At 43.7% G+C, this 12,059-nt stretch overlaps 1 protein-coding gene across 2 annotated transcripts; it reads left to right on the forward strand.

Annotated features, from left to right (window-relative positions):
• Nucleotides 1–786: 786 nt before the first annotated feature.
• LOC126983193 (vacuolar fusion protein MON1 homolog A-like) lies at nucleotides 787–11,468 on the forward strand. 2 transcript variants are annotated; one of them, XM_050835769.1, is made up of 9 exons: nucleotides 790–1,065; nucleotides 6,620–6,816; nucleotides 7,474–7,671; nucleotides 8,322–8,565; nucleotides 8,813–8,988; nucleotides 10,010–10,130; nucleotides 10,351–10,502; nucleotides 10,868–10,997; nucleotides 11,154–11,468. In XM_050835769.1, the coding sequence occupies exons 1-9, from the start codon at nucleotides 856–858 to the stop codon at nucleotides 11,292–11,294; spliced, it is 1,569 nt and encodes a 522-aa protein (XP_050691726.1). In that variant the 5' UTR covers nucleotides 790–855; the 3' UTR covers nucleotides 11,295–11,468. The 2 variants fall into 2 exon arrangements, with proteins under 2 accessions (XP_050691727.1, XP_050691726.1); XM_050835770.1 differs by lacking the exons at nucleotides 8,813–8,988; nucleotides 10,010–10,130; nucleotides 10,351–10,502; nucleotides 10,868–10,997; nucleotides 11,154–11,468 and adding an exon at nucleotides 9,767–9,850 and having other exon boundaries at nucleotides 787–1,065.
• Nucleotides 11,469–12,059: the final 591 nt, after the last annotated feature.

The following is a 12,059-nucleotide window of genomic DNA, read 5'->3' on the forward strand; positions in this document are numbered from 1 at the left end:
GCCTTGCAGTGGTGGATGAGTGTTTTGCTGACAAGTATTATTTCGGAAACTCATCTCACCCCCATGAAATATTGACAAACAAACGTCAAATCATAAAAAAATAATATATACAGTGCACAAAGTTTTCCCATGAGAACAGTGGATGCCTTGGGTGAGCCTTGCAGTGGTGGATGAATGCAACAGTCGTGTATTAGACTATTGGAGCTTTCGGCACCACATCTCACCCCCTTGAATTATTGACAAACAAACGTCAAATCATAAAAAAATAATATATACAGTGCATAAAGTTTTCCCATGTGAACAGTGGATGCCTTGGGTGAGCCTTGCAGTGGTGGATGAATGCAACAATCATGTATTAGACTATTAGAGCTTTCGGCACCTCATCTCACCCCTTTGAAATATTGACAAACAAACGTCAAATCATAAAAAAATAATATATACAGTGCACAAAGTTTTCCCATGAGAACAGTGGATGCCTTGGATGAGCCTTGCAATGGTGGATGAATGCAACAATCATGTATTAGACTATTAGAGCTTTCGGCACCTCATCTCACCCCCTTGAAATATTGACAAACAAACGTCAAATCATAAATATATATACAGTGCACAAAGTTTTCCCATGAGAACAGTGGATGCCTTGGGTGAGCCTTGCAATGGTGGATGAATGCAACAATCATGTATTAGACTATTAGAGCTTTCGGCACCTCATCTCACCCCCTTGAAATACTGACAAACAAACGTCAAATCATAAATACATATACAGTGCACAAAGTTTTCCCCTGAGAACAGTGGGTGCCTTGGGTGAGCCTTGCGCCGAGTCTGACAAGCGCCGGGCCTGGGAGTGACAGGAGCGTGATGGCGGACGGCGGGGCAGCGGTCGCCGCCTCCCTGCCCGTGGGCGAGGCGGTGGGCGACGAGCTGAAGGACGACACGCCGGGGATCAGCGGGGAGGTCATGCTGGTCAACACGGACAGCTTCGAGGAGTGCAACCACGACCTGGACACGCAGTTCAGCGGCGGCGAGGACGGGCCGGACTCCCCCCTCAGGAAGGTGCAGCAGGAGGAGGTAGGGAACGCTTCGGTAATCTTTACACTTCTGCCTGGTAACTTTTCTCGCCATACAGCCAACTTTTTGTCTCCATACAGCCATACAGAGGCCGCCAGCACCACACCTGCCTGCGAGGACCCTGTTTATCGCATTCGTGTCACCTGGCCGTCTGTAGCGTCTCCCATTAGACACAAAACCTGTATCGCTCCTTAGGTCCTCCTCCTCTCGGGCGTCTCTTCTGTTTATTCGCACACTTTTCCTATCAATTGTGCTGTGTAGCTTAATTTTTCTTCACTGCAATACAGTATCGCACTTTACTTTTCAGTTTGTTGCTGGAATAACTTACTGATATTGCTTATCCTGCACTTATTCAAGCATCTGTGCCCTTTTTTTCCGTGCGATGGCCCCGTTGTCCTCCTCTAGCCTCTTAGCCCACTCCTCCCTGGTGCTACTAATAACTCCCCTCTCATAGTTGCTGCATTCTACTATTAGGTGTTCCACAGATTCTTTCTCCCCTGTCCTACAACTACAGTTCTGGTTTCCCCCGTCCCTGTTCCTTCCATTTAGCTGCGGGGTTCTTGTTCTTGCTTTAACCATCAGCTTGCTCCCCCAGTCTCCTACATGCCAGTCTACTCCCTCTAGCTTCTGTGTCTTGCTGTACCATCTTAATGTCGACTCTTGTACTCTAAAATTCATAGGCCCAGCCTAGGCAGATGGCACACCACCTGTTCATCTTCCCTATCAGGCTGATGGATAAATGGGTTTTCCGGGAAAGGAAATTCTTTTAACTTAGACACTAGATACTTGCCTGTGTCCCAGGGTAATAGGTTCTCACTTGACGCAGGCTTAAGGGCTGGAGACAAATAAGCGCTGATGAAGAACACACTTGTGAGACCAACACTAGCATGCTGCTCTGCGGTGTGGGATCCTTACACACACACAATCATTTATAAGTTAGCACTAATCAACACCAAGGTGGCTCGGTTCATTATAAACAATGAACTTGAACACCAGGCATCACAACACAGATCAAACAACAGATTAATATGTAACCTCTTCACATGTGCAGACAAGCACACACTTAAAATTCTGTACATCACATACACTTACATTGACATTGACCCACACACATACTTACAGGATGCAAACCGCCGGAGGCCATCTGCACTCACATAAACCGCCTACACCACACTCATACCTTCTCTCTCTTGTAGGTTGTCACCTCATCACAAGGTTTCTGTCCTCCAAGTAGAGTCCGTGGCACCAAACACAGTGTATCTTCATTGTTTATCACTGACACAGGCAAAACCACCGGCTACCCGTGATCCTTCCAACCTTAAACAGTACTGCGGGTTCTAGAGCAAATGAAGGCTCTCGAACCTCCTGCTCGAGCTGTTTGAACACGTGAATCCTTACTGACCGCATTTAGGATCTGCTTCACGGGTTCGTATTCCCAGTATACAAGGTGATTGTGGATATTGACTCCGCGCCTCCAGAATACGATAATACGCATCCATATATCATAGTTAAAAACAAAATACATGTCCCTCAACCATAATATGAAGGCGGAAGTACTTAAAAGTAAAGAAGAAGCCGAATTAATCCCCTTCCCCCAACGATCTTGGGGGACCCTCGGGAAGTCGGGGTATTTGGGTGGGGGAGCATATTTAAACTACTACAACCGGACATTACGACTTGCTAACGGGGGGGCTTTGCCCCCCTCGACCCCCCTGCTAACGAAGGGGGGGCTGCGCCCCCTCTGGACCCCCCCCCCCCTTAAAGTACCCCAACCGAACTTTACGACCTAACAGCTAACTGAGGGACATTGAACACAAGTAACCTGCGTTCGAACCTGCTTCACGCGTTGGTACGTGATACCAAACCTGCTTCACGCGTTGGTACGTGCTACCAGTAAATGAATACATTGTCGTATATGAAAGTTGCAAGATTCCTATGACGGAAATTGCTTACCGTTTAGATGCTTCATTATGACCTTAGTGCTGTAATGGGGGGCTTCGCCCCCCTTGAACCCCCCTTTGATATGGAGAGTGAGTGAAATTGCATGGTTTCCGTACGTTGTAAAAAAAAAAACGGATTGTATGAAATTTCCCTACGTTGTAAAAAAAAAAAAAGGAATGTATGAAATTTCCCTACATCTAAGTAATTGTAAGGAATTTCTCTACATCTAGGGTATTTTTCAACCCCCCCCTTAACTCAAAAACTATGCATTTGCGACGCATTTCATGTTTACCACGAAGCCCCGAAGTCTCAATGGTCCCCTAGCCAATTTTGGTTGCGAGGGGTGAGTATGGGCAAACACTAGAATAATACCAAATATATTTAAACTACTCCAACCGAACTTTATAACCTAACTGCTAACGGGAGTGCTACGTCCCCCTCGATCCCCTCTTCTAATGGGGGGCTTAGCTCCCCTCCCCCCTTGCTAAGGGGTAATTGTGGAGATTGACTCCACGTCTCCAAAATACAGTATTTTGCCTCCATATTATAGTTAAGGGATGAAATCCATGTCCCTCAACCATAATATGAAAGCGCAAGTACTTAAAAGTAAAGAAAAAGCCCTAATCCCCTTCCCCTAATGATCTTGGGGGACCCGTGGGAAATCGTTTTCTTTTGGGTGGGGGAGCATATTTAAACTACTACAATCAAATTTTCCATCATAACCTTACCTCCAACAGGGGGTCTTTGCCCCTCTCGACCCCCCTCCTAACCAAGGGGGCCACAGCCCCTTCTGGACCCCCCCACTCGACATGTATGATGTGCCAGTAAAACTAGAGAAGTAGGGGAGGCGGTGGCTGAGTGGATAGCGTGACTTGGTCTTGGTTCGGGAGGTAGTTGTCCCTTTCGGATCCAACTACAGCCTTTGTAACGGCTTACTCCCTCAGGGCCAACACCCTGAAAATCCAAAAATAAAATATAACCATTTGAAAGAGCCCGTAGAGGCACAGATGGGGACACCTACAGGAGTCCACCCTATCCGGTGCGCACTGCCCAGGCACCGCGTTCAGGACGACGTGAGTTCAATCCCTGCCCGGTGCCACCAAGCTGGGATTTTTCAGCTGTCGCTGAGTGGCTTAAAAAAAAATACCCACATGCTGTCCAGAAGACCACCTATCAACCCGGACTTTAGATTCTAGGATTAAAGATGAGCTCCGGGAGGGTAGCATGAGCAAACGCAAGATGGCGCCACTATAGGCACTGGCCTGCGCCACAACGGGCTGGGCCATACCATCAGGCCCCTCCAAAAACAAGCCTACTGGTGCCGGAGGCGAAGATGTAAAAAAAAAAAAAAAAGAAAAAAAAGAAAGAAAAGAAAAAAGGTATGTGAGACCTTGGAAAGGGTATTCTTATGGGGGCAATATTGGAGGTGCGTAGTGAATCTCCATATTTACCTTTTTCCCAACTTGGGGAAATTTCCCCGTGCTGCTAGCAACCTGCCGTGAGAGGAAACAAATATTTGAAAACACACAACCCCAATTAACCCTTTCATGGCTAAACGCTCGCAGCGAGCGTTAGGCGTATTTGCTGGTGGTGATAAACGCTCGCTGCAAGCTCCAGCCACACTCAAATCTCCCGTGTATGAGGGTGTTCCAACAATATTACTCACAACACAGGATTGCCAATTGAGTGGGTTCTCCACTAAATTTGGTGGAAAATCATGTCAGCCCAGCGCGGAAAATCTACTGACAAGCAACTGGTGGATGTTGTCCAATATAGCGACATTTTTGCATAGCTTCACCTATCACATGACTGATATTTTGACCAAATAGTTGTAAATTTTGCAGTTGGAAATACTGCCCTGCCAGTACCCCATCATCAAGAGATCTACAGTAGTTGCCTTACGGCTGACCGTCACGCACGTATAAATGTACATCTTCACAGGTAACACCCCCTGAATGTACCTGTACTTTCGCAGGAGAGGCTTACATTACCATATCGTATAGATCTTGGCCTTCTCTTTCCAATGGTGTTTTCGTTTTTTAGCTGTGATGAATAGTTTTTGAGATACAGAGGTTAAAAGAGCGAGCACTAGCGTCACTTGCTGGTGGTGCTAAAAGCTTGCTACGACCGCCAATCGCACTCACAGCAAAAAACACCCCCTGAACATGCCTGTACATTTGCAGGAGAGGCTTACCTAACCAAATCTTATAGATCTTGGCCTCCTCTTTCCAATGGTGTTTTTGTTTTGTAGCTGTGGTGAATAGTTTTTGAAATATAGTGGTTAAAAGAGATCCCCTTCCCCCGATGGGGTGCCCGAGCGCGCCTGAGGGGATAGTCTCGTTGCGAGCGCTCAGCAATGAAAGGGTTAAGGCTATCATTCCAGATATTTTTGAAAATAAATATTTAACAATTATTGTATAACCTACACCCTGCCATGCTGCCTTATCTTATAAAGAACCCCATGTCATCCTACTGAATAGTAACCTATTGCTACTAAAATATTAACCTGCCACTGCTGAAATGGTAACCTATCACTGCGGTGGCTGAGTGGTTAGTGTGCCAGTTGCATGTTCGCAGTGTTCTGGACAGTGCGGGTTCCAATCTGCCGCTACCACTTGGGATTTTTCTGTCACTGCCGAGTGGCCTAAGACTACCCACATGCTGTCCTGAAGACCACCCATCACCCTGGACTCTAGAGCAACTGTCCAGGTGAATCAAGAATGAGCTCTGGGGGGCAGCATGAGCCAAGAATAGATGGCGCCACTATAAACACTTGCCTGCACCATGATGGGCTTGAGCCGACCACCAGGCCCCTAAAGAAAGCCTACGGGGGCTATAGGCCAGAAGATAAAAATGTCAAAAAATACTAACATCACTACACAGTAGTTCCAATCAAGTTAGTAATTTGTTATAGAAAGTGATGAATAGCACTTTAGGTAAATATTTTGATTTCTTCGGCATGCTTACTTGGTCCAGGAGAGTCATCATAAAGGTGTTTCTCCGTGTTATGATAAAGCCATTCTGCATAACAGAGCCTAAATTAAATTTATATAATCTAGCTTCTCTACTGGGGTCTCTGCCTCCATTGACCTCATGGATAGTAACCTATCTCCACTTCCTACTGGGGAAAAAAGTAAAGAAGCCGAATTAATCCCCTTTCCCCAACGATCTTGGGGGACCCTTGGGAAGTCGGGGTATTTGGGTGGGGGAGCATATTTAAACTACTACAACTGAACTTTACGACTTGCTAACAGGGGGGCTTTGCCCCCCTCGACCCCCCTGCTAACCACTCTCTCCATCTTGACCCCTGATTTTGGGTGTTTTATGGACATGAGTAGACAGTACTTTGCAGTAAGTCAATGATTTTATGAAAGCCATAAGTAATAACTGTATGCAGTTAATTTGATTATCCAAATTTTTAATTAAATTAGCAGCAATATTTAGCTATTTTAGCAGATGGTATGAGCATTAGCTGATAGGTTACTATTTGTTAGGTTGCATATTTTATTATCTTTGTACTGTCTGTGAGGGTTAGTGGTTCCTGGAACACATTAATGTGATGAGAAGACAAGGGTTTGTACATTTTCTGATTCTTAACATTTTTTCCACACAGGATAATGAGCTGGTGGGCGGCATGGGTAATGTCTCAGTAACAGAGGAAACTAAGGTGTCCGAGGAGGCTGCGGTAGAAGCAGAGGATGGGGAGGAGGAGGATTGTGTGGATGAGGAGTATTTGCACAGTCCAGAGTGGATACAGAAGGAGAAACATGTCTTCATTCTGAGCGAATCTGGAAAACCCATATACACCAGGTATGGATTTGTCAGTGTGTGCATATGTTTTACCTTCTTGTCTGCTTTTTCCCAATTTTTTACTTTTTTATTTAATATGCCTTCTTCCTCTCCCATCTTATTTGTGTCTGACCTTTACATCTTCCTGTCCTAATCTTTTCATCTTGTCTCAGTGTCTTATAGTTTCCTTGTTCAACCATTCCTCATTTTTCTTCTATTCTTGTTGTTTCATCATCATTTGTGGTGGTTTTTGTTTTCTTTCCTTCTTCATTATCTTGCCTAAAACATTTATTGTGATTTCTTATTTTTTTTATTTATTTTTTTTTATTTTTTTTACGTCTTGGCCTATTGCACTGGTAGGCTTCTTCCCGGTGGATCCTGATGGTCAGTCCAAGGCTTCTTCCTAGTGGGTCCTGATGGTCGGCCCAGCCCACTCTGGCGCAAGCGAATGTTTATAGTGGTGCCATCTTGCATTGGCTCATGCTGCCCTCCCAGAGCTCATCTTTAATCCTAGAATCTTGAGCCCGGGTTGATAGGTGGTCTTCTGGACAGCATGTGGGTAGTTTTAAGCCACTTGGCAGCGGCTGAAAAAATCCCAGCTTGATGGCACCGGTCGGGGATTGAACTCTGTTCAGCCACCGCCTACCCTACTATTTCATGACATTTTCTTTCCTTCAGGTATGGTAAAGAGGATCGGCTGGTTACTCTCTTTGGCCTGATGCAAGCGCTGGTCTCATTTGTGGCGGATGGAGAGGATATAATCAGGTGCATCGTTGCTGGGGACCACAAGTTTGTGTTTTTGGTAAAGTCGCCCCTCATCTTGGTGGCTGTCTCTCACTCAGTAGCCAGCATCCCTCAGCTCATCATGCAGCTCACGTAAGACTTCAGAGAGGATTATTTTTCTTTGCATATTGTTTTCATTTATAATTAGTATCAGAGAGTAATAAGTGAAAATGGTGATAGATCTATAATGAATAGTCATACGTCATTCAGAGGGAGGTTGTCTAGTCCTTGTGGGTTTGTCTTAAGAGTGAATCTGTAGTGTACCTAAAACTTGTAAAGACCATGTGTGCTTTGTTTTATTAAAACTCACCCTGCAATTCATATAAGGCTTCTAATATCTTGGGAGGTCATCCCCACCTTATTCTTCTCAAGTAAGGCTTCAGGGCTATCATAACAGAGTCTCTCAATTTATGGAACTCACTGACAGCTAAAGATATTGTATGAGATTTTATATGCATTTCTCACATGGCAATCTTTCTCTTGGATCTCATGTAAGGTTCCTTCATTTGTAAGGGTTCTTGACACAGTTATTGCTTACTCATCACTCTAGTAGTGTGTGTGTGCTCCTTGAAAGACATCCAAACACATCCTCTAAGGCGTCCTACATTCTTTGTCTTGTTGGGATAGCACAAGTTTGATGACCCCCAGTCTTTAAAATTTATAGTACCTCTGAACCTTTAAATCACCTGAAGACTTACAACACTGTTGTTCCTGGGATCACATTTATTGTTAATCTCCTACAGATACATTCACAACCAGATAGTCAGTGTGCTCACAGCATCGGCACTCACACGCATGTTTGAAAAGAGGCGGAATTATGACTTCCGACACTTGCTGGGGGGAACAGAACGGCTACTTGACAACCTTCTCAACATGCTGGACTCGCACCCTTCCTTCCTGTTGGGAGGTGTCCAATGCCTCCCCCTTGCCACTGCAACACGAGACACCATCACACAGACCATCATACAGTACTGCTCCAAAATCAAAGTGAGTACCAAGTTTATGTGGGTGACAACTCCAAACTAATGATGTTCTAGGTTTCTGTTGGTGATACAGCTTCATCTTTCAACAGTCACTGCTGGAAAAAGCCATTGTATAAATTAAGCAACCCAACATCCATATTTGCACTTAATTCAATATTTCAGAATTATAATAGTTCATCTGAAATGCATGGCTTTAGTTTGTAAAGTCTGTGATCATGGGACACAATCTCTAATAAGTTATCCTTCCTTAGAACCTTGTGTTTGGCCTCATCATCTGCCAGAACCAGCTCATCTCTCTGGTGAGAATGAAGAAGTTCCTCCTGCATCCTGCTGATCTTCACCTCCTCTTCAATCTTGTCAATGCCACAGAGTCTTTGAAGACAAGTGAAAACTGGATGCCCATCTGTCTGCCAAAGTTTGACCCAAAGTAAGTTTGAACATGTGTAGTGCGGCGACTATGCCTGATGAACGAGCCTCCCATAACCCACTTAGCCAGCGGGGTACCTCTTTGGCCGACTCTGTAAGGAGTGGCTCTCCCGTCACGCTGGTCGCAGGTTCAATCCCAGGCAGCCGGCGAATACCCTCTCCTGGTCTTGATTAATTTCTCGTGTGTTTCGATACACGCAGAGGACGTGTTGAAGAAAAGAAAATAGAAAAGAGAAAAATGAAGCTCCCGGGGCATGACACATGTTTTTATGGAGGTGATAAATACCTTACTTTACCTTACCAGGGTGCCAGTCAAATGGTGCCAGTGATCATGGAGTGTCATCTGTTCCTTTTATATGCCATTCTTGTGAGATCTGCCACTCCTTCCTCTGCTATTATCATCCAAGAGACTGGTCCATAAACTTCATTCTTTGTTTTCCTCTTGGTGCAACTTCTTTCACTCTCCCCAGCAGTCACTCTCAAGCCTATGCCATAACCCACAAACTTCAGCTGTCCTCTGATTCACTTCTCAGTTCCTGCTCTTTCCAGTGCTTTATTTGCAACCTGAACTGTCTAGTAAACTATTAGCATTCTTCCAAGGAATCACATTTTTACAGCTGCTATTCTCCTAATGATTTGGTTTGAATTTAAGCGAACCAACTTCCATATTTGCACTTGATTCAGTATTTCAGAATTACAATAGTTCATGCAAAATGCATGGCTTTAGATTGTAAAGTCTGTGATCACAGGACAGTCTCTAATAAGTTATCCCTCCTCAGAACCTTGTGTTTGGCCTCATCATCTGCCAGAACCAGCTTAGAATCCAATCCATACTACATCAGAGTTGACCAAAGAAAACAATATTTTTATTCTTATCTTAACAATCATACTTATGTTCATCAAAGTCTTTTACATTTCCAAAGGCATTTTAGTGAATTTAGTGTCTCATTTGCATACCTCCAGTGTAGTACTTGTACATCTACTGTACATGTATGTCATGACCTATTTTTCATTTTTTTTAGTGGTTACCTGTATGGCCATGTGTCATATCTGGCTGATGATTGTGAGGCTTGTCTGCTGTTGCTGTCTGTGGACAGAGAGCAATTCTTCACGCTGTCTGAAGCCAAGCAGAAGATTGTTGATGTATGTTGTAACTGTTGTTAGTTATCCATTTTTGTTTAAGCATCCAACAATTTTGTAATCAGCTAATAAGTCTTCGGAAGTTTTCAATACTCTTTAGAAACCAGAAATAAAAAATGACTAGACACTGAATGGTTAAACATTTAGACAAATGAGTTTTGGAATTCATAAAAATATCTAGAAATTATAGGAGACTTGATCCATCAATCTTGACCCTATACAGAGGTTGCGAAGACACCACTGTCTGGAGGGCATCAACACAGCCATACGTAGCTCAGCATACACCGTGGGAGCTGTTGGGGCCCCAGAGCTGAGACATTTTCTCTACAAGTCAAAAACCACTGCACAGTTCACTTGCCCTGAGTATACTGCTCCGTAAGTGTTCTTAAGTTCACTGAGATATTTGGTAAATTTAACCCTTTCCATCCGTAACGCAGACGTCAGTGTCACAGTATGGAAAGGGTCAAGAGGAAATGGAAGAGGATTAATCCTCTGCTAAATCTCTCAATCCTCCTCTAAATTCCTCTTAAACCTCTTCCATTTCCTCTTAAGAGGATTAAGATTAAGATTAAGAGGAAATGGAAGAGGATTAAGAAGTTTAGAAGAGGACTAACCCTTTCCATACGGTGATGTCATCGGACGCCGACGTCGGCGTTGCCGGAGTGAAGGGGTTAAGCCAACAGTGAAGGATTGAATTGTGTTGCACCAAACTGGTATAATAGGACAATTTTCTGATGCAGGTACCATACGCAAAAGCAGCAGCAGAAGCTGTTTGGCCTGTACCAGCAGCTACACCATCGGGTTCACTCAGTGTCACGTCCACTCAAGATGGTGTACATGGTCATGGACACACACACACTGCTGGGATGGGTTAGTCATGATTGATAAATGTAGCAGTGAAAATATATATGAACATGATTACCAACTGCTTTTGGTTTTGCAAGCTAAGCTTTGCAAAGGCACAGCTTAGTCAAATGGCAGTGAATATGACGGAAGTGATTTACATGAACAAATACTACTTTTCAGGTTACGAAGGAGTTTGAGCTGTATGCAACACTGGAGCCTCTAGTCACTAAACATAATGCCATCATCTACATAAATAAGCTGCTCAGGTGGATCAAGAATGAAGAGAACAAGTTGTTTATATTAAGCTCTCCCACTTTTTAAATTCTGTAAATATTTTATACATATTCCAGTATTGTACAAATGTGATCTCTGTACTTCCTTTTTTATTGTTCCTGATTCGTGATATTTATATATTTAAAGTGTACATAACTGTTAATTCATTTCTGAATCAAGTTAATGACACTATAAATTTGTTAATAAACATTCCAAAAATGATCTGTAAGATTAACCATTGAAACATGGTATGAAGATGAAACTATCATCTAGTATTACAAATGATGTAAGCCTCCAGATTTTCAAGTCAGGAATACTGCAGTCCTTTCCATCAAATAACAGAACTAATTTAGGATCAGTAGCTGGCTTGGTACTTAGTGAGCTAGTCCGGAGCTTTCTGGGACAACTTGAGGAACACTCAGGACGGTCAATGTTAAAGTCTACAGATGAGAATTTGACTTCTTTACAAGACTTTGAATCCTTGTTCATATGTTCAGTGCTTGTATGGACTGGGTATTAGAAGAATTCTTTTTCCATTATCCTTCAACACTGCGTGGCTAGGTACTGACTTTTTCTTTTACAGCAAAGGAGTCCGTTCAAGGGCATAAAAAAAGTACAGTAATGGAAAAAAAAAAGCCTGCTGCTCCTAAAAAGAGTTAGAGTGGCCAAAAGAGAGGTCAATTTCGGAAGGCAAGGTGTCCTGATACCCTCCTCTTTGAAGAATTCAAGTCATAGGCAGGAGTAAATACAGATGCAGGAAAATTGTTCCAGAGTTTACCAGCGTGAGAGATGAAAGAGTGAAGATGCTGGTTA

The sequence above is a fragment of the Eriocheir sinensis genome, chromosome 53 (assembly GCF_024679095.1).
Source record: "Eriocheir sinensis breed Jianghai 21 chromosome 53, ASM2467909v1, whole genome shotgun sequence".
Classification (NCBI taxonomy): domain Eukaryota; kingdom Metazoa; phylum Arthropoda; class Malacostraca; order Decapoda; family Varunidae; genus Eriocheir; species Eriocheir sinensis.

Bases quoted from the DNA above. Each gene is read 5' to 3' on its own strand.
- LOC126983193 (XM_050835769.1), top strand. From the start codon at position 856: ATGGCGGACGGCGGGGCAGCGGTCGCCGCCTCCCTGCCCGTGGGCGAG. The intron at 1,066-6,619 runs GTAGGGAACGCT...TTTTCCACACAG, and splicing joins GGAAGGTGCAGCAGGAGGAG to GATAATGAGCTGGTGGGCGG. The intron at 8,566-8,812 runs GTGAGTACCAAG...ATCCTTCCTTAG, and splicing joins AGTACTGCTCCAAAATCAAA to AACCTTGTGTTTGGCCTCAT.